Source organism: Muntiacus reevesi, chromosome 9 (genome assembly GCF_963930625.1).
Source record: "Muntiacus reevesi chromosome 9, mMunRee1.1, whole genome shotgun sequence".
NCBI classification, from domain to species: domain Eukaryota; kingdom Metazoa; phylum Chordata; class Mammalia; order Artiodactyla; family Cervidae; genus Muntiacus; species Muntiacus reevesi.
Genome location: NC_089257.1, coordinates 63,657,430 through 63,679,247, shown reverse-complemented (window position 1 = coordinate 63,679,247; position 21,818 = coordinate 63,657,430). Strand labels below are relative to the sequence as shown.

General features: G+C 48.6%; 1 protein-coding gene across 1 annotated transcript in view; it reads right to left on the bottom strand.

The window, feature by feature from the left end:
* DSCAML1 (DS cell adhesion molecule like 1) overlaps positions 1-21,818 on the bottom strand; it is a 334,999-nt gene that overhangs the window by 5,661 nt on the left and 307,520 nt on the right. Inside the window, exons 18-27 of the mRNA XM_065944285.1 lie at positions 16,582-16,721; positions 9,316-9,469; positions 7,027-7,144; positions 6,486-6,649; positions 5,690-5,788; positions 4,804-4,992; positions 4,138-4,425; positions 2,339-2,494; positions 276-306; positions 9-127 (exon numbers count right to left, since the gene is read on the bottom strand). Coding sequence (XP_065800357.1) covers positions 9-127; positions 276-306; positions 2,339-2,494; positions 4,138-4,425; positions 4,804-4,992; positions 5,690-5,788; positions 6,486-6,649; positions 7,027-7,144; positions 9,316-9,469; positions 16,582-16,721 — 1,458 coding nt within the window. The remainder of the gene's footprint in view (positions 1-8; positions 128-275; positions 307-2,338; positions 2,495-4,137; positions 4,426-4,803; positions 4,993-5,689; positions 5,789-6,485; positions 6,650-7,026; positions 7,145-9,315; positions 9,470-16,581; positions 16,722-21,818) is intronic.

Sequence of the window (21,818 nt, the reverse complement as noted above, 5' to 3'; positions counted from 1 at the left end):
TCACTCACCCAGCTGCTTGATGCCCTCCTTGTCCTCGATGAGCAGCTGGACCCTGGGGATGTCAATGTGTAGCCGTGGGCCCTGGGGTGGCCCCTTCACGGGGGTGTCAAAGCTTCGGTTGTTCTTGCTGTGGGGAGAAGGGCTGGAGGTGGGTGACAAGGCAGCCACAAGGGGTTGGGGGAGAGGTTTTGCAGGATAGTGGGGTCTTAGAAGCCTGTACCCTGGGTGAGGGGAGGGAAATGGGAGGAGAGAGGAAGCAGCGATGTGACACCCACCTTATCAACATTTCTGCCAAACTCTTTGCATCTGCAAAACAGTAGAGAGAGGGCACTGAATGAGAATGGGTCTCAGCAGGATCAGAATTGGAAGAGGCATGGGGAGCAAGGCGAGAGGATTCCCTAAAGCGGGCCCAGGGCTAGTCTCCTGGGAAGAAATGTAAGGACCTTGGAGACAATCCCAAACATGATAAGGTCTATTGCTCCCAGTTCAGGATTTGACTCAGGTCTATTTTCCTTTCCTCCGAATTTTATCTAACAGGGAGACAGTATATAAAGTATTTCATCTGCTTCCTGAATTGACTCTAATCAAATAAGACATCATAGCAGGTTGAAAATAGGCATTGTGGTAGATCTATCCTCAGTTATCTGTTGGAGAGAGGAGAGAGTCGGGGATGAAATACAAGTGGTCAGTGGGCACCTCCAGATGACCTCAACCAAGAAGTTTTACTTCCTTCTCTAGGGCATCTGTCTCCAAAAGTCCATGGATGGATTTGAAGGTCACTATTTTATCTCATGCATGCATGTGCTAAGTTGCTTCAGTTGTGTTGGACTCTGTGCAGCCCTATGAACCACAGCCTGCAGGCTGCTCAGTCCATGGGATTCTCCAGGCAAGAATATTGGAGTGGGTTGCCATGCCCTTATCCAGCAGATTTTCCTGACCCAGGGATCGAACTGGTATCTCTTATGTCTCCTACACTGGCAGGTGGGTTCTTTATCACTGAGCCACTCAGGGAGCCTGTTTTATCTCATAGGGACCCTGAGTAAATTTAGGACTCTCAGGTCAGGAATTGACAAGAGAGGAGAAGCAAAGGACATGGGTAATTCACTAGACCTCTGATAACTGAGAATGACTGGTTAGAGTGAATCTAGCTTCATGAATATATTCAACCATCTATCTACCCACCCATCCATCCATTTATTATTGATCTAGCCACTGTTGATCCATTCATCCAGTGATCCACTCACCAGGAGTTGGGTAGATAAATGGATGTTTTAGTGGGTGGTTGATGGTTGTTAAATGGTTGGATGGATGGATGGATGATTGAATGTTTGATGGGCTTCCCAATGAATGCCAACCATTTGTCCATTCAACCATCAACCCATCCAAGCCTCTATCCAACCATTCACCTAATTATCCATTCATCTATTCAACCATTCATTCAATCATCCATTCATACAACCATAAAATCATCTACCCATTTTATCATCCATCTATTCTTCAAATATTCATCTATCCATCCATCGAGCCAACCATCTAGTGATTCAACTATCACTTCATCAGACATCCAATCATCCATCCATCCAATCACTTGACAACTATCAGCCACCCACTGAACCATCCATTTATTTACCCAACTCCTAAATACCCTAGGCAGCCTTAGTTATTCCCTCTTTTGTGTTCTTATTGTGCCTTGGCTTTGAACTCTATAAGGGCATGGACTGCTCCTTTTCATTTGTTTTTATATCTCTAATGTCTGGCAGTATCTACAATACAGCAGATACTCAATAAATGTTTTCCAAATATGTGAACAGACATTTATTTAGAAACTAGTTGGTCATGGATAAATCAAGTCCATTCATGCCAGACTATGGTATCAGGTGTTAGGACAGGGGAGGATACTAACAATATTTAACACCGGACAAGGCATGGGAACAACTCAGTCAAAGCTGAGCAAGTCTTAGAGACCACTTGCATGTCTTTAGTGGCTGGGCCCTAGGAAAGTTGCAGAGGTCCTATATGAAAGAATGGAGCATCCAGGGTGGAAGGGAACAACACCTATTTACCAACTATGGAATTGTTCAAATGTCTTAACCAGCAACATGGTTTTACCAGTGTGGACCACTAAAAGTCAATCTGGTGAGGGCAGGCACAAAGTCTTGGGGACACAGAGGAAGAAGCAGTGAACAACTAAGGAGGTTTCAGAAGGCTGGAGTGACAGTGCTCCCTTCAAGTGGACATGGACACCCTCTCTCATCCAGACAGTGCTCCAGGCCAGTGGAGAGAGGCTAGCGCAGCTGAGGGTCATTCCTTCTCAGGAAGCACATAGAAACTCGCCCACCTCGGAGCCGCTTCAGCCGCTTTTCTTTCCTCTTCTTGCGAACGATGAAGAGCAGTGCCACCCCCAGTGTGGCCAGGATGACCGGGCAGCCGATGGTGAACAGCTTCTTCACGTCATCCCCCTCACCTTGTGCAGACTTGATGGGCGGGATGGTGCCTGAATGGGGGTGAAGAAGGGAGTCAGATGTCCCTAGGAGTTGAGCGTTATGCAGAGACTCATGGGCAGCATAGCCCTTGGACCTCTCTTGCTTCCTTTGGTCTCACTCCAATCTCTACTTCCCAGTTCAGAGCCCCAACTCTCCCCTCTGCTTCCCCAAGTTCTGGTCCCATCAGGACAGCCATGAATGGTTGTATAGTTTTTATACTGCATATGATATTAAAGACTCCTAGGCCTGTTTTAGAATCATCCTGAATCCTTTCTGAGATGGTCTGCCTGTTGGAGCTCAGTGTTCATTTCTAGAGGGTAGCTGATGGGCTTAGACTCCTACATCCAGCTGGTAAGCTTGGGGGTGGTGATGATGAGGATCCCAGGAGACAGAAGTCAGGGCAGTGGGATCCTGTGTTCTCTTCCCTAGATGGGGCAAAAGCCACTCAACACCCTGCAGTCTCTCCCTGCCCCCTCTCCCCCATGGGTGATATCTAACCCTGGGAGCTGCTAGGAGATATGATGAGTTCTCCCGCTGATAGAGCCTTCTGCCAAGTCCTGATGTTTACTTGTTTCAAAACCTCAGCTAAGAATCATCTTCTTCATGAAGTCTTCCTTCTTTGAGCAAATCCCCTGAAGATGCCACTTTTATTGTTTCCTTAACACACAGGTAGATGCAGTTAAGCTTGTGACAGCTGGTCCCTATGAATTCAGCCTTCTATGTGTCTTAAACATGTGTGTGCATGAGTGTGAGGTATCCACATGTGGCAGACACCAGTTGGGGCTCACCAAAACATCCATGTGTTCAGCTACATTCCCCAGACTTCCTGGCAGTTAGGTGAGAGCCATGCTACTAGTTACAGACAACAGAATGCAAATAGAAATGATGTGTATCTATCACCCCCTGGCCAGGGCAGTTAGGAACTGCTGTGTCTTTTGTCTCTCTCTTGCTGGTGACCTTGGAGGCTGCATGTTCAAGATGGTATAGCTAACAGGGCTAAATGATGGTGCCAGCCAACCCTCAAAAGATGTTATGAGAGTGAGAAATTTTTATTGAATCAAGCCATGAAGCATTTAGTGTTTATTACTGTAGCATAGGCTACCCCATCCTGGCTAATGTACCATTTTAGCAGAGTGTTCTTATAGAGCAGGACATCAACTACATCTCTGCCTCCTCTCATCTCTTTAAAGCAATGGAGAGCAAGGATTGCACCTTCAAAGACCCTCTATCTTTTTTTTTCTTCAATTTTATTATTTATTTGGCGTGCTGGGTCTTATTTGTGGCATGTGAACTCTTGATTATGGCATGTGGGATCTAGTTCTCTGACCAGGATAGAACCTGGCCCCATCCCCTTGCATTGGGAGCGTGGCGTCTTAGCCACTGGACCACCAGGGAAGTCCCAAAGACCCTGTGTCTTCAGTGTTACTGACCTGCTTACCTGCCTATCCATCTGTGTGGTCACAGGTGCATCTACCCACGTACCGGTCTACCTGTCTGCTGCTCCTTTTGCCTGTCCTTTGCTTGCTTACTCACCCATCCGTCTTTGTCCCTGACTAGAGTCCTGCCTCTTTTCTGTTTGCTTATTTAGCGCTGTACGTGTCTGCCTCTTGGCCAGCTTCCCCAGCAGCACCCCCGCCCGCCCTTGCTGACTCACTGCCGTCGTAGTCCAGGGTGGCGAACTGAGCGGTCTCGTTGCCGCAGCCAGCGCTGTTGCAAGCCCTCATGCGCAGCTCGTACCACGTGGCCTCCCGCAGCTCAGTCAGAAACACCTCCCCGGAGCTGTTGGCGCGCAGGCCCTGCCAGGCCCAGGTGCCCTTGGGCCGGTACTCCAGCATGATGGCCGTGATGGGGCAGCCCCCGTTGTTCCAGCCCTGCAGGTTAAGCCGAGCATGCGTGGAGTTGATGTGGGTGAAGAGGTGCTGGTCTTTGCTGAAGGAGGGCTCTGGGGGGCCAGAGGGAGAGACAGAGGTTAGAGAGACTGGGAAGGGGTTTCCCTGGGGTGGCTGGGGTGGTTCCAGGGGATCGGTGGGAGGCGTGGATGGGAGTAGGGATGCTCCAGGGGACAGAGAGGGAGGAAGAAAAGGAGAGGGAGAGGGACGAGGAGAGCAAGGCCTGGCCCAGGAGGAAGACGGAGGCAAGAAAAAGGAAGAGATGAGCCATCTGTCTGCCACCCCCTGCAGGGAAGTGGGGCCAGTTTTTCCTACTGTGATTCATTCAGATGCTGCAGCGATGGAATCAGATGGGGTCTCCCTGGAGTCTCTGTGCTCCCCTCTGCCCTTCTGCCCCATCCCAGAACCTGCCACCCTGTCCCGGGCCTCACCCCGCCCATGGGTCTTGGCCTCGATGATCTCACTGATGCGCCCAGAGCCCACGCTGTTCTTGGCCGCCAGCTTCACCTTGTACCACGTGCCGCACTTGAGGCTATCCAGCCTGAAGGACCGCTCGCTCGAGCTGACGAACACATCCTTCCACTCCTCACTGTTGTCCACCGAGTACTGCAGCACGAAGCCTGGCCGGGAGGTTTGCCTGGCTCAGGGGGGGCAGGGCGGGGCCTGGGGTCCCCCACAGCTGTAATGGGACTAGGCTCTGCCGGGGGCCAGCAGGGGGAACTTTTGGCCGTTAGGATGGGGTGGGTGCCAGTTAGATGCAAAACTGGAAGGATCTTAGGTGAGTTGTAGGACTCTCTCCCATTGGCTCTTGTGTTAGGGTTTAGAAGCCAGGGTGGGGAGGGGAGCAGAAACCAGAGCTGTGAGACTTCAAAGGGGTCCTATTGAGACCCTGCTACTCCATGTACAGTCCCCTGGCCCCAAAGCATCACTTGGGAGCTTGTTAGACATGCAGATTCTCAGCTCCCCCGAATCAGAATCTGTGTTCTTACAAGGTCCCCTGGTGATTCATATGCATATTTAAGTTCAAGAAGCAGTATCTAGAACATTTGTTGATTTTATAGATTTGGAAACTAAGACCCAGAGAAGAAAACAGACGTCCTCAGGTTCACACAGCTCACCACTGGCAATGTGGTGAGCTAAAGCCCAGATGTCTAAGCTGGTATATTTTCCATGGCGCTTGGGTAACTCTCCTGTGGTCCAAGCCACCCCTCCTCCCATCACTTCCGAAGCATTATGAGGACAGCAGTGGGAGTAATTGAAGCACTTCCTCTGCCCCTGGCCCAGAATTCTCCCCACTCCTCATCCAGGCCCCCTCACCTCGGATGGAGCTGCCCCCATTGTCACCCGGAATCCAGGTCAGAGTGATGGACGAAGCCGAGGTTTTGGAGACAGTGAGACGCGGCTGGTCCGGGGGAACTGTGAGGGGAAAGTCAGCAGCCCACACCACAAAGGGTTAACCTCTGATGATGGGGGACAGGGGTGCCCTCTTGCTGCCTCCCCCACTCCTGCTTATTCTCCTCTCTACCCCTCCTGCCTCCTCTCTACCCCTCCTGCCTCCTCTCCCACGTGGCCCCTCTCATCCACCAAGGGTCTGTCTCCCTGGTGGCTGGTCTTTTTTATTTGACAACCCCTCTGTTTCTGTCTTTCTCTCTCTGTCTCTTTTTTTTTCTTTTTCTTTTTTTTAAATTTTATTTTATTAGTTGGAGGCTAATTACTTCACAACATTTCAGTGGGTTTTGTCATACATTGACATGAATCAGCCATAGAGTTACACGTATTCCCCATCCCGATCCCCCCTCCCACCTCCCTCTCCACCCGACTCCTCTGGGTCCTCCCAGTGCACCAGGCCCGAGCACTTGTCTCATGCATCTCACCTGTCTCTTGATGGAATTCCTCCTGCTTAGCCCTCCCTGTCCCCACCAGAGCCCCGCCCACCTCGCAGGGTCTCACCTCAGAGCCCCGCCCACCTTGCAGGGTCTCACCTCTCAAGCCCCGCCCACCTCGCAGGGTCTCACCTCTCAAGCCCCGCCCACCTCGCAGGGTCTCACCTCTCAAGCCCCGCCCACCTCGCAGGGTCTCACCTCAGAGCCCCGCCCACCTCGCAGGGTCTCACCTTGCACCAGAAGGTTGACAATGATGGTGTCGAAGCCGCCAGTGTTGGTGGCCGTGCAGGTGTAGTAGCCTGAGTCCTCAGCCTTCACCGCGCGCAGCAGCAACGTGCCATTGGTGTGGATGAGCCGGTGCCCGTCCATGGACACGGGGATGGCCGAGTCCTCACTGCGGGGGGTGGGGACGGCTTATGGCAGGCATCCCCTCCCGGAGCCTCCCCCAGGTGCTGCAGGCAGTTAGAGCTGGGAGCAGTAAGGCGCTGGCTCCAGGACCCTAGATTCTTGGGTTTTCACTCAGCGCTTCCTGGGGATATCTAGTAACCATGCCTCTTCAACCACGCAGGGAAGGGAGATCCGTGGCAGCAGACAGGGGCAGCCAGGGAGGCCAGGCCAGCATGTGAGGGTGTAGCCACGTACCCGGCAAGGGCCTCCCCAGGGCTGGAGGTGGCTGAGTCAGCCGGAAGGGAGGGACAACAGTTCTCTTTACAGGTCTTCTGCGATGCCTGTCTCTGGGGGTCACCCATCCTTGAAGGGTCCTGCACATACCTGTCCTTGGTCCACTTCACTGCAGGGGCCGGGTCTCCCACTGAATTGCAAGGCAGCCGCACATCTCTCATCCAGGGTGTTGTCACGGTGCCCCCGAAAGAAATGATCTTTGCTGGGGCTAGAGGGAAGAGAGGTTGAGAAGAACCCCGTGTTTTCATTTTCAGTTTCAGAGGGGAAATCGTTCATTTAACAGACATTTATCAGATACCTGTTTGGACCAAGTAACATTGGAGGCTCTGAGGAGTCACAGAATGAGTACAATCTAGTCCCTGTCTTCAAGTTGCTCACCATCCAAAAGGGAGACAGACACTTCAGATCACTAGAGTGAAAAATACTATGGTGGGAGTAGGTACAATAGCCCTGGAAGCAGGTAGGAGGAATGGGGGAGGTGAAGGCCGAGGGCGACTTCTGCAACTGGAAGCTCTGACTTGAATTCTGAAGGCAAAGGAGGAATTCATAAACTACTAGGGGATAAGAATGGGGGGAAGGGATAGTCAGGGAGTTAGGGATCAACATGTACACACTGGTATATTTAAAATGGATAACCAACAAGGACCTACTGTATGGTATGGAACTCTGGTCAATGTTATGTGGCAGCCTGGATGGGAGGGGGGTTTGGTGGGAAATGGATACATGTATATATTTGGCTGGGTCACTTTACTGTCCACCTGCACCTATCACAACATTGTTAATGGACTGTAAGCAGAGAAGAAAGGTGTGTCAGAAGGGGGAACAGTTCTGAGAGAGGCATGGGGGCCTGAAACCCATGGTGAGTGGAAGGGGCTCCAGCCTCTGGGGTGACCCAAGTCTAGAGGAGTCAAGAGAGGGCAGCAGTGTAGGGGTCGGAGCAGTGAGCGAGAGGAGAGGCTTCCAGGGCGCTGCTGGCCCCTCGAGGAGGCTGGGCTTCCTCCTGACGTCACGAGGAGGCTCACAAGGAAGTAGTGATATGTTCAAAGTGGAGTTTTAGAGGAACCCCCAGCTGCCTGCCAAGGATGTTTGATGGAGCTCGAGAGACACTGTTCTAGAGCCAGTTCTGCCCTGTGGCTGGGGTTGGCTCCTGGGACCTCTCAGTGGGGTGTGTGTGTCTGTGTCTGTGTGTGTCCGTCTGTCTATGTGTGTCTCTATGTGTGTGTGGGGTCCCGGGTCCTTTCCCTCCTGGAGGGAGATAAGTTCAGGAGAAGGGGTTGGCAGCACCACTGGGAGGCGGGGTCAGGGGAGGGAGGAAACTTGAGGCTTTGTAGAAAGAGCCCCCGAATTGGAGCCAGAAGGGCTGGTCCACTCAGCTGTGTTCGCGGGCCGTGCCACCCCGCCTCAGAGCGTCTCCTGGAAAGTGGGATGACAACCCTCGCGGCAGGGCAGCTGCAGGCCTCCATTCAGTGCCCACTGACCCTGAGCCTGAGGCGGGGAGGGCTGACGCCTCTTGTATCTCAACCGAAGGAAACTGGTTACCCCAGGAGTGGGGCTGGGCTGAGGCAGGCACTAGTTGTCAGTCCTGGGCCTGGGGCCTCAGGGTTATAGACACAGGTGGCTGTGGGAGGAGGCAGGGCCATGAGGGAGGGCCCAGGGAGGCCCAGAGCCAAGGTAGAAGCCGGAAGTCTCAGGCTTGTGCGGCCAAACCCCGTGCCCTGGGGTTGGCATGGGGGAGCCTGGCAGCTCTGTGAGGTGGCCTCTGTCTTGGTCTTGGGTTGAGGCCTCAGAACTGTCACTGCCTATAAAGTAGGGGTACACATGCCCCCACGCCACACTTATGCCCAGGTCAGGGGTTCAGAGGGGCACCCTCAAAAGCAATCGTGTTCTTATTCACCCCATGCGCCCCACTCAGCCCACAGCCTCCTTTGAGGCATGCCCTCTGTAACGTCTGTGATCAGTGGGATCATGTCAGCCTGACATGGCCAGGTTTTGGAACGAGGGGGCTGTCTTTGCAGCCCTCTGCTCCATGGAAGCAGCGTACCCCACCTCCATCCCCTCTGGAGGAGCTGAGCTGGGGGTGGGGCTAACACCCCTTTCTTTCAACCCCAGAGAAGAGTCTGGAGTGGGGGACCAGGGTGCATTCTGCCGGGCGCCCCAACTAGTGGCGTGGCCTCGAGCCTGTCGTGAGCCTTTCTGGGAGTCAGGGGGCAGCAGAGGCCCAGTCTTGGTGGGTGCAGGAGGGAAGCAAGCGGCCAGCCAGCTCCTTACAGCCAGGCCACAGACAGGGTGGAGGGAGACAACCCGTGTTGGGGAGAACCGTCATTCTGGAAGGGGCCTTCTGGCCGTTTCTGCCCTCAGCCCCCACCCCAGGCTGCTCACCCTTGCCAGCAGGCTCGATGGTCACCTTCTCGCTGCTGTTGCCCCGGCCGGCGGAGGTGACGGCGGCCACCCACAGCAGGTACTGCTGCCCGCGGTTTAGGTGGGCGATCCGGTAGAAGAGCTGCTCCGGACTCGTCTCATACTCGCTGGGCGCCTGCGGGGCAGAGGCGAACGCGCACTAAGAGCCAAGGCCCCTGGGTCTCCACCTCCATCCTTCCTGGGGCTCTGGGCTCAGTGGGGGTGATGGCCAGGGTGGGGGGCGGTGGAGACAGAATCCTGCCTAGTTGGCCCTTTCTGGTTTTGGAGCAACACTGAACAGCTTGCCTTGGACTTGGCCCTGGGCGCTGATGGGCCGGCTCTGGCGGTTTGCTGGATCAGTCTCAGTTTACCTCTTGGACTGATCCAGGCGCTGGTTGCAGTGGTTTCAGGCCAGGAAATGTGAGTGTTTCAGGTGGGTGAGAGATGGCAGGAGACAGGAGAAGGGAGAATGGAGGTTGTGGGTGGGTGGGGGGGGGGGTCCTAGGAAAACCCTGAGAAAAGGGAGTCTCTGAGAAGAAGCCAAATGACTGCATTTGCCTTATTAGGGTTGTAGACAGGCTCTCCCAGCCTGTCCCCACTCAGAGTCACCTCCCAGCCCTACTGCCTCATGTCTCCTTCATTCCTACCACCTGTTCCCGCCCCGCCTCCCATTCTGGGGGAGGGAGGGGAGGGAGAGGGAACTAGGAGAGCTTCACGGGGCAGCACTTTATTAATGATTATTAGTGGTATAGATCACCGTATATATTTGTAGGTTATATAAATCTATAAAAATTTTTTTAACCAAATGACAATTTTGACAAGTTGCCAACAAAACAATATCGGATCCCAGTGGTTTTACCAGTTGCTTTGATGAAAAGATTATGTTGCCTTGGAAACCAGAGGCTCAGATATTGAAATGAATTTGAGAAGGAGCTTTTGATAAGCGCTAGTTTGCAGACCTCCTGTCAGCCCCTTCCCTGGTGCAGGCAGGATGGGGCTGACTTTCATTTCATTTTATTTTTTGGTCAGCCGCGGGGAAGGGAAAGCAGGACAGCACCAGGGCCTCTTTGAAATCAGGGCGGAAGTCTAGGGAGGGGGAGCAGCCCCCGGAACAGATGGGGGGCCCCGAGGCCAGAGGGAGCTAATAATTACTTATCTTTGCAGTCAGGGGATGTTGCACACACATGCCCCCATGCATACGCTCTCATGCACACAGACGTGTGGACACATCCATGCACATGCTGAGGGACAGATCTCCAGACAGACATGGGGTCACAGAGGGACATTCTCTGCTACCCATGGGAGGGCTGAGGGGCCCAGTGACTTGTAACAGGAGGAAACATCCTTTCTGGTCCCAGACCATCTGTAGGAAGATGCTCAGGAGAAGGTACAGGTGTCCCCACCACACACACAGAGCTCCCTGGCAACCCCCTCCTGCTGCCTCCCTTGTGGGGATGGCCTTGGGCCCAGGAGCTCCCTGAAAGCCACCTTGAGCCCTGGTAGCTGGGAAGTCCTTTCAGGGTGCTGTGCTCCAGGATCGTGTGGGTATCTGCAGGTCATATCTGAGCATGAAGCAGGGCAATAAAGTGGCTTTGACACCTGCCTGTGCCTGCCTTTCTTACTGTATGGACCACAGTGTCTCTCTTGGTTCCTGGGACCTCCGTTTTCTCTCCTGCAAACTAAGAAAGCAATCCAGATCTGCCTGCCCTGACTGGTTACAGCGAGGACACATGAGGCAAGGGGTGTGCAAGTCCTTTGTAAATAGGGATGTATTCTTCTCCTTTGTAAATGGGGGTATGTGTTCTGTGAGTGTGTGTGTGCATGTGTAGAGAAAAGTTAAGTATATTTGCTTGTGTCTGTCAGCGTGTACCTGAATGTACCTTTGTGTCTACACAGGGCAGGAAAGCTTTGGCTTCACCTTGAAGGTATTAGCATCTTACCCAGGTCCTGGGTGCCTTCCTTTTAACGTGGACTCCCCCTAGTCTCCTGAAATCACTTTCAAAAACATACAACTACACTCCAGAATAAAATCACAGTAATCAAAGTTTAAAAAAAGGTAAAACTATGAAAGGAGAAACTACAGGTTAATTATTTACCTATCTTTCTTTTTTTCCCCCCTATCTTTCTAATCAAAAAATCAAAAAATAGAAAATCACAAAAAGTCATAACTAGAATTGATTTATAAATTTGAATTATATGAAAAGAAAACCTATGGTATAATAAAAACTAGAATAAAAAGGGAAGTAATGAACTGGCAAACATCTGCAACCTATATGAGCAAAAATGGTTATTATCTTTAATATGTAAAGAGCACTTATAAATCAATAAGAAAACCATGATCTACCCAAATAAAAAATGTAGCAAGGACATGAATTGACAATGATCTGAAGATGAAAAAAGCCAAAAATCACATAACACAAAACAATAATCAACCTAACTAGTTTAGAATCCAACTGACAAAAAATGAAAAATATATATCTTAGATTAGCATGTGCACAAGGGAAAAGTATATGTTACTCATAATGCTGGTGGAAGAGTAAGTTGATACAAACTTTCTGAAGAGTAGTTTGCAAATATGCATGCAAACCTCAAAAATATTTATACTTTTTGTGATCCATGGATTCCTATAAAAATTTATCCTAAGAAAATAATAAAGCAATGTGCATAAAGACTTTTATGAAGAATTCTCCAAGAACATTATTTATAATGGTAAAAAACTGAAAATAGATTAAATATAGAACAATTCAGGGGCTGGTTGAATAGATTATGTATATACAGGCACTCAAGATAATATTTTAAAAGAATATTTGATGTCAACTCTATTTCAATAAAAAGAATATTTGATGGTGTAGAAGAGTGCCTACATATACTACATAAAAAAATGCAGATTATGTGGACTAAAGAGCTAAACAGACATTTCTCCAAAGAAGACATACAGATGGCTAACAAACATATGAAAAGATGCTCAACATCACTCATCATCAGAGAAATGCAAATCAAAACCACAATGAGGTACCATTACATGCCAGTCAGAATGGCTGCTATCTAAAAGTCTATAAGCAATAAATGCTGGAGAGGGTGTGGAGAAAAGGGAAGCCTCTTACACTGTTGGTGGGAATGCAAACTAGTACAGCCACTATGGAGAACAGTGTGGGATTCCTTAAAAAACTGGAAATAGAACTGCCATATGACCCAGCAATCCCACTCCTGGGCATACACACTGAGGAAACCAGAATTGAAAGAGACACGTGCACCCCAATGTTCATTGCAGCACTGTTTATAATAACCAGGACGTGGAAGCAACCTAGATGCCCATCAGCAGATGAATGGATAAGGAAGCTGTGGTGCATATGCACAATGGAATACTACTCAGCCATTAAAAAGAATACATTTGAATCAGTACTAATGAGGTGGATGAAACTGGAGCCTATTATACAGAGTGAAGTAAGCCAGAAGGAAAAACACCAATGCAGTATACTAATGCACATATACGAAATTTAGAAAGATGGTAATGATAACCCTGTATGCGAGACAGCAAGAGAGACACAGATGTATTGAACAGTCTTTTGGACTCTGTGGGAGAGGGTAAGGCGGGATGATATGGGAGAATGTCATTGAAACATGTAAATTATCATATGTGAAACGAATTGCCAGTCCAGGTTTGATGCATGAGACAGGGTGCTTGGGGCTGGTACACTGGGATGACCCAGAGGGATGGGATGGGGAGGGAGTTGGGAGTGGGGTTCAGGATGGGGAACACATGTACACCCATGGCAGATTCAAGTCAATGTATGGCAAAACCAATACAATGTTGTAAAGTAAAATAAATAAATAATTTAAATTAAAAAAAAATAAAATTAAAAAAAATGCAGATTATATAACACTTTGTAAATTTTTATTTTAATTTTGTAAAAAACCAAAACAAAACCATATTGTATGTGCAGGTCAAAGACTGGAAGATTATACATCAACACATTACCAGTGTTTATCTTTAGAGAGTGAGAATGCAAGTAATTTTTACTTTTTTCTCTATTCTTTTGTATATTTAGAGAATTTTCTACAATAAAATTGCATTATTTTGATAATCAGAGAAAATCAGCAAATGTATTAAACTGGAAACATATCTAACAGGACTCAGTGCAGCTCTGGCCAGCCCTGGCCAGCCCCAGGGTGTAATTCCATTCCTGGTATCCTGCACCTAATGCAGTTTCCCACAACTATTCTGAGAATTCTGCACACACAAGGTCACGCACTCCAGTATGTATGCACACACTCAGACTCAGACACATGTGCATCGGCCTCAGCCCACACTCATTCCCACGGTTTTGCCTCATCCCATGTACACAAGTGTGCCGTCAATCCTGGAGCTCTTTCATAAATGGATTTGTGGTGCAGGTGCATGGGACCTGGAGTATATTTCTGCAAAACTATCGCATCCCGTAATCGCAAGTGGTGGTTAGGTCCCCTGGCCCCTTGTTCAGCTCAGTCCCTGCTTTGCAACATGGCTGAAGTGAGTTTTCATCACACCAGCACATCTGCACCCCCACCCCCAGGAGAGAGGTGGTTCCTCCATGCTCAGGACGTGAAGAGGAAGGAGGGAGGGTCCCCGGGTCTGCAGTAGCAGGAGGAAGGCATGGGGACCAGGAGCTCTGCTCTGGAGCCTGGGAGGGGTGTCCGCCATCCGTGGATTGGGGCTCTTGCAGACTGAGTTAATGAGGATGCTCTGCTCCCAGACACCAATCTCTTTGAAAGACTTCATTATCAGAGGAGGTAATGAGCGTACAGACCCAAGCTGGAGAAGGAGTTTCCACCCTCTCATCAGTTTAAGAAGGGAAACTTGCCCAATGTCTAAGATTTCACAATTGCCAGGCTGCTAGCAATTCATTCATCAAATGTATGTCCTGGGACAAGGATGTTCCAGGCACAGTGTTCTACAGCTGGGGACCTGAAGATGAAAAGATGCCGCCCTTGTCCTCAGAGGGCCCCACAGACCAGTGTGGGAGACAGGTGAGTGAGCAGGTAACTGCCGTTTAACGCATTCAGCGTGTGCTAGAGGATGAAGAACATGCCGTGGGTGGTAGGATCAGTAGGGGCAGAGGTGCAAGGGTGTGAAAGGCAGAGCAGGTGTCCAGAATGGTGACCAGCCTAATGTAAAAAGAGCCCGAAAGGTGTGTGGGGGAAGGGCAGGAGGAGGGGGGAAAGAGGGGCAGAAGACACAGCTGAACACGTTAATTGGAAAATTGGCCCACACCCCCCCAACAATGACAGAGTTCTCAACCTAACATCTGCAGACCCCATGACCCAGCAGTTCCTTTCACAGGCCCAACGGGAATGTATACACAAGAGCACCAAGAGACATGGAGTTCACAATAGCACCAACTGCAATAGCCCCAAACGGAAAACTATTCAAATGCCTGTCAACAGATAATTATAAATAAATTGTGATATATACATGTAATTGAAAACTATACAGAAGTGAGAGTGAATAACCTCTAACCACACACAACCATATGGATGAAATTCACAAACTCAAACTAATGTTGGGTCAAAGAAGCCAGGCAAATTATATATATATATATAAAATGCATGCATGTATACATACATAAAATGCATGCATATATAGATATACACACACACATATAAAATGCATGCATGCATGTGTGGTCAGTCACTTCAGTCATGTCCAACATTTTGAGACCCCATGGATTGTAGCCTGCCAGGCTCCTCTGTCCACGGGATTCTCCAGGCAAGAATATTGGAGTGGGTTTCCATGCCCTGCTCCAGGGGATCTTCCCAACCCAGGGACTGAACCCAAGTCTCCTGCATTGCAGGCAGATTCTTTACCCACTAAGCCAACTGGGAAGCCCATATATGTTGTGTATTTGTACTTTATATAGTTATTAATCTGAAGTCAGGATGATGGTTACACCCGTAGGGGGAGGGTGGTGACCTTCTGGGGTGTTGCCCTGTTTCCTGCTCTGAAAATCCTCCCACTCAGTGCCTGGAAGTGCTATGAAAATTCATGGAGTTGTATAGTCATCATATGTGTACTTTCCTGTGTGTGAGACAGTGACGGTGAGGATGGAGAGGAGGGGGCGGAGTCACTGAAAAGACATTACTGGGTTTCTCCTCTGGGAATAAAACTATGGCCTCACTGGCGAGGAGCGGGGCTGCCTATGGCTCAGAGGGTAATTCAGAAAGACCACAGGAAAGTGGAGAGCGGGGGACGAGATGATGACACAATTACCGAGCAATTTCAGGGCAGCTTTCTAGGCTGTCAGAAGCTCATCTGCAGGTGCTGGGGCTGCCGTCACATCACTAGTTGCTGATGGAGGGAGAAGCCGGCCTTTTCTTGCTCCCTGATCTCCCCCATCCTGAGCACATCTCTCAATAGTACTCACACCCCCACCCCGGAAGCACCCCCTCTGCCCCCCTCATTAGCCTGGAAGCATCCCAAGGGCACATGTTTCTTTACACCTGCTCTCACAACTAGAACAGGTATACTACAGATCAGCAACCCAGCAGAACTCTATGACCGAGTGGCTGGAGATAAGCAAAGGGGCAGAGGGGAGGATGCCTGTTATGGGATGCGGGTGCATAGCCCCCCGTACCTGCCCTCATCCTCTCCTCCCTCTTAGCAGCCCTTGGTGGAGGGCAGGGGCCAGCCACCTCCCCCCCCCAACTGTGCCCCGGTGCCAGGGGGCTCCTTACTTTATACTCCCAGGTTTGGGCAGGCAGTGCCCAGAGAGAGATGCCTGGCCTTTCCCCAACTGTCCCCCATCTTTTCCCCTCTTAAACTGGATCCATGCCAAGAGGGCCTCTTGGGGCAGAGCTCCAGCAGCCCTCTAAGCCCAGACTGACCATGCTGAAAAGCTGATTCAACTCCAAAAGCCATGGGCTAGCGAGTGCTCAGTCCAGAGCTCTGGGATCTGCTAGGAGCTTCCTTGGTCAGCCAGACCAGAAGAGCCGAGGCCCTGTCCTCCCTATCCCACCTGCTTGAGGAGACCCCTACTCAAATAAGCCTCCAGGGCTTGTGATATTCTTGCAGGCCCTGGAACGGAGGACTGACGCAAGATAGACTTGGGTAAGGCTTCAACCACTTTTGGGTGACTGGTGCCCATACTTATCCATGAATCAAGTAGAAACACAGATATAAGCAGCCCCAGGATTTGGCCCAGAAGCAGCTGATCTATGGGGTACTTTCCTTTTCTCCTGTCCTGCTCAACATTCACCCCTGGGCCCACTTACCGGCTGGCCAGACCCGGGACTGGAGCAGAAGATGGTGTACTTGCGGATCACCCCGTTGGGCTTGGTTGGGGGGAGCCATGACACGACCACACTGCTGGCGGATGAAGGAACAGCTTTGATGCCAGCGGGGGGACCTGGAACTGAGCAGGGGAAGGTGGGGTCAGTTTAGAGAACGGAGGAACAAAACCTTTAGGAAACAATGACAGGGTGGAGAGACTAAGGCAGAGTAATCTGGGAGAGCTTCCTGAAGGAGGCATCTTTGAACTCTGGTTTAAAGGAGGAGGTTCTAGCACGGCAAACAGGTGAGAGGATAAGGGTGATCGTTAGGGGCTTGGAACAAAGTCTCTGAGATGAAGCCTTGTGAGTGGCCAGCTGCAGACCTCTTTGGCTGGAACCAAGAACTTAAGACACACAGGAAAGAAACAGAACCCGTAAGGAGTTCATCTTGATCCCAGTGATCTAACCTAATCCCCGATCCAATGCTCTACTAACTAAGCTTGGATTTAGGCCAAATGGTCACTTTGCTCTTTTTGGCCTGTGAGCTCCTTGAGGCTGGGGACTCTAGAGACACAGAGCCGGCCTCCTCCTGAGGGTCAAAGGTCAGGGGTCAGCGGTGGTGACTGTGTTTCCTGCCAGGGACTCAGGGTACTGTCCTTGGGGTGCCGGCAAGGCTCTTTCTCTTTTCAGGAGGGAAAGTCTACTTTAGAATTGGCTGAGAAACCCATCTGGAGTGGATCTGAGCCATATGGACTGTGACCTCCTCTTGCTCCCATGTCTGGGTCTGCCTGGCCTGGCTGGGACCCCAGGGCCTGGAGGCTAGCAGCATCCTGTTTCCAGCCTATATTCTCCTTTCTTCATTTTTTCCTTGTATTGCTGTGACTTGTCTTCTCTCCTGGGAGCTTTTATGCGCCTTTGAAAATGGTGATGGTGTCCTATTCAACTTATTTTCTCTCTCTGAGCCTCAGTTTGCCCATCTATATGGACATAACAACCACATTAAAGGTTTGCAGTGAGAATCAGTGCTAATTAAGATAAAGCACCTGGCATGGTGCCTAACATGGAAGACACTCCATAAATTGCAATAATTAGTACTTTTGCACTCCCTTCCTGGGCTCTCAGTGCCTACCTCAATTTTTAAAAATCTAATAAGTGGTCAACAATGCTAGGTTAAATAAAATAATTAGAAGCAGTATCATCACCCATCCAGGGGCCTGAGCCCAGAAGCTGGCAGTCATCCTTGACTCTGCCCTTCCTCATTACTACAGCCTTGCCATTCACTTCTGCTAGAGGTCTCTGCTGTTCTGGGATGCAGGGGGTGGGTGTCACTGGGGCAACTGCAGTGTTCAAGCCTTCTCTGTCCTTGAACACTTTTTTCTTACCAGTTATTAAGAGAAATATGTTGAAAGCTCCCACCATGATTGTAGATTTATCTATTTATCCTTGTTGTTCTGTTGGTTTTTGTTTTTGTGTATTTTGAGGTTATGTTATCAGGTTCATAAAAATTTAGAACTGTTTTATTTGCCTGGTAAATTAAGTCTTTTATCATAACAAAAGTGTTCTTCTAAGAATGATTTTTGCCTTAAAGCATATTATGTCTGATATTAATATTCCAGTTTTCTCTTAGTTTTGTATGGTATATCTTTTATCTTTTTTGATGCTTAACTTTTCTACACCTTTATGTTTTTGATGTCTCCTATAAACAGCACATATTTGAGTTTTGTTTCACTGCTAGCCAGTCTGGCAGTCTTTATCTTTTAACTGGAGAATTTAGCCAATTTTTCTCACTACTGATACATTTGTGTTTAACTATCCCACCTTACTGAATATTTTCTATTTGTCCCACCTTTTGTTTTACTTTCTATTTTGCTTTGTGCCCTCCTTTGGATTGTGTATTAAAAGAAACTCTGTTTCCCCCTTCTTTTAGTTTTGCTATTATGCACTCTTGCATAACTTTTAGATTATAATGTGAGTCTCTGACTTACCAAAGTCTAATAACTGCCACTTTTCTTTTCAGATAATGCAAGGGCTTAGAATTTCCATTTACTATCTCTCAATTTACATGCCATTGTTATATATTTTATTTCTGTAAATATTTAGACACCCCTTTCAAGGTGATTACATCATCATCATTTTATGCAATCAATATTGATCTCAATTTACCCATATATTCACCATTAATTGCTCTTCTTTCATTTCTTCCCACATCATTGGGCTTCTATCTGGAATCCTTTTCCTTCTAGTTAAAGAATACCCTTTAGTATTTCTTTCAGGACAGCTATGTCGGTGATAAGTTTTCTCAGTTTTTGTTTGTCTGAAAATGTGTTTATTTCATCTTAATCTTGAAAAATATTTTTGAAAGGTATAAAGTTACAGGTTGATAACTACTTTTTTTTCATACATACTTTAAATATACCATTGTATTGTTTTCTGGCTTCCACTGTTTCTGATAAGTTAGCTGACAGTCTTATTTTTGCTCCTTTGAAGGTAACTGGTTTTTTCATCCTCTGGTTGCTTTTAAGATTTTTCTCTATCTGTTTATTTTTCAGTAGCTTTATTATGATAAGCCTAGGTGTGGACTTTAAGTTATTCCTTGTGAAGGTTGTAGAGTGTCTTGCATTTGGGCTTGATATCTTTCACAGCTTTGAAAAGTTTTCAGACGTTTTATCTTCTGCTCCATTCTCTTTATCCTGTTCTTTGGGATATCTTCTCACATCTTCCATGTCCTTGATATTCAGAATGTGGTCCATGGATTAGCAGCAGTGTCACCTGGGAGCATGTTAGAAATGCAAAATCTCAGGTTGCACCCTAGACCTACTAAATCAGAATCTAAATTTTAACATGATTCCCCAAGTGATTTGTATGCACAGTAAAGTTTGAAAATCATTGCTCTGTGTCTTATTTGCTCTTTTATTTTCCATTCACTCATCTTTTTGTGCTTCATTTGATATTATCTTCTTGACCTATCTTCTAGTTCACTAGTTGTCTCTTCAGCTGTGTCTAATTTGTTATTAAGCCCATCTAGTGAGTTCTTAAGTTCAGATATTAGTAGTTTTTGTTTCTAGATTTTTTATTCCATAGCTTCCAATGCTCTTAAAATTTAGATTGTTAAGAATAGTTATTTTAAAGTCTATATTTGATGAAACCCATTTGGAACTCTTGCAGAGCTGCTTCTTTTGTCTTTTTCTGCTGGCTTTTGTTCACATTGTCCCCATTGTTTTTATTGTATGCCAGACACATTGTTTGCAAAATTGTTTGCGGAAATAATTTGAGGTCTCAGATGATATAATTGTCCTAAAGAGAGAATTCATGTTTGCTTCCAACAGGCACCTGCAATCTGGGACACTAGCAACCTGAGGTCACCTCAATTTAATTTCTAGGACTGAGATGATCTGAGGCTGAGCTGTTTACTTTTGGTTCACTTTTCTTCTTAGAGTTCTGCCCTTCATAATCTCAACTCAAAGTAGGCTGGGGTGGGGAGCAGAGGAGGGTTCACCAGACAGACCCACACACCGTAGCAGGCCCTGGCCCCCAATTCACGTCTTTCTGGACCTGCTTAGTTTCTCAGTCACTGCCTCTAGACTCAGCAAACATCCCCCAGGGGAAGAGCTGCCCCAAATACCAGGATCACCTCCTAGGCCTCTATTCTCCCTTGGATCCTGGCCCAGTAACTCTTCACTTTCCTGCCAACCCTCTGATTACCTTCAAGCAAGTATTTAAAAATATTTTATTCCGATTTCCTAGTGTCCTCAGCAAGGAGGAGAGTGGATTGGAATTACACTCGCTACCATTCCTGGAAGTGGAATCCCTTTGGTATGTTTCCCTAAACCTGTCCGTCCTCCTCCCTTCATCCTCACTGCTGCTGCCCTTCCACACACCTTCCTTTTCTCTGCCTAGAGGCCCACAGGTTCTAAGAGGCCTTTCCCACCCCAGTCCTTATACCCTATTCCCTTCCTATGACCAATCCTCCATGCTTCTACAAGAGTTATCATCTAGTTCAAGCCTCTTCCTCAGTTAAAAACCTTTAAAGTGGTCTAAAGTCCAGCCCAACTTTGCACTCTGAGGCCGTATAGATAGGTCTGGTAGTCACAGAGCAGATGAGCAGCAGGCAAGAGCTTTCGAGCTAATGAACGGAGTATACCCAAGCCAGCCTGAAACCAAGCTCAGACCGAGAGATCTGGGCTTAAGAAGTGAGCTTGAATTGATATCTTGCATTTTACCTTGCTTTTCTCTAAATTCTCTGTCAGTTTTTTTTCCTTTGGCAAAATCCTGAGGGGGCCTGGTAGGGGCGGTGTGTAGGAAGTGGCAGTGTCTTCTGATCAGGGTATTTGTCCAAGGTGCCATGGCAGAGATGGAACTAGAACGTGGATCTGTCTGCTTTCCAAGTCAGTTGAGTGATAACTGTAATGACTGCTACCTAAAAACTGCAGAACCTGGTGGTGGCGGAGCAGTAAGGGTGCAGTGGGCATGCTTGTCTGCCTACCCCTCTGCCATCATTCCTCCATGTTCCTTGCAATCCGAGTCTCACTCTTGCTTGGGTGACCCGTGCTCCTCCACCCTTCAGAGAAAGCTGTCTCCATCACCTACACCAGAGGATTTATCAGGCTTAGAGTAAGTCAGCCATGATAATTCCATTCTCCTCTCAGTGACTGGCTTCGCGAGAGGCATATTGCCCTGCTGTTGTTGATGGGAAATGAGCATAAGTCTGCTAAGGGGGTTTCTGGGAAAGGTTTCTTTTACTCCCAAGAGACGCACGCCCATAGGAAGAGACTGCTTCTCTCACTCTGAACTCTGTCGTGTCTGGCGTGATGCCTGGAGCTGCAGGCATCTTGAAATCATGGGAGGAACAGCTGACAGGCTGAGGATGGCAGAGCAGAAAAGATGGGAACCAGTGAGTTACCCAACCCTGGGCTGCCCTACTCAAGACTTCTTGTTACGTGTGATAATAAATGTGCTTATTGCTTCAATCTTTTTTTAGTTGCATTACTCACAACCAAAAGCTTCCTAACTGACACAAATGGTATGATGAAAAGCATAGAGGTTGGGGAGGCAGGAAATCTCTCATTTGCCACCCATCAGTTTTGTGACCTGCAGCAAGTTGTTTTAGCTCTTGAGGCCTCAGTTTTCTCATCTCTAAAATGGAAATAATACCCTCCCCAAAGGGCTATTGGAAGGTTGCTGCTGCTGCTCAGATGCGAGTCATGTCTGACTCTTTGCGACCCCATGGACTGTAGCCCGCC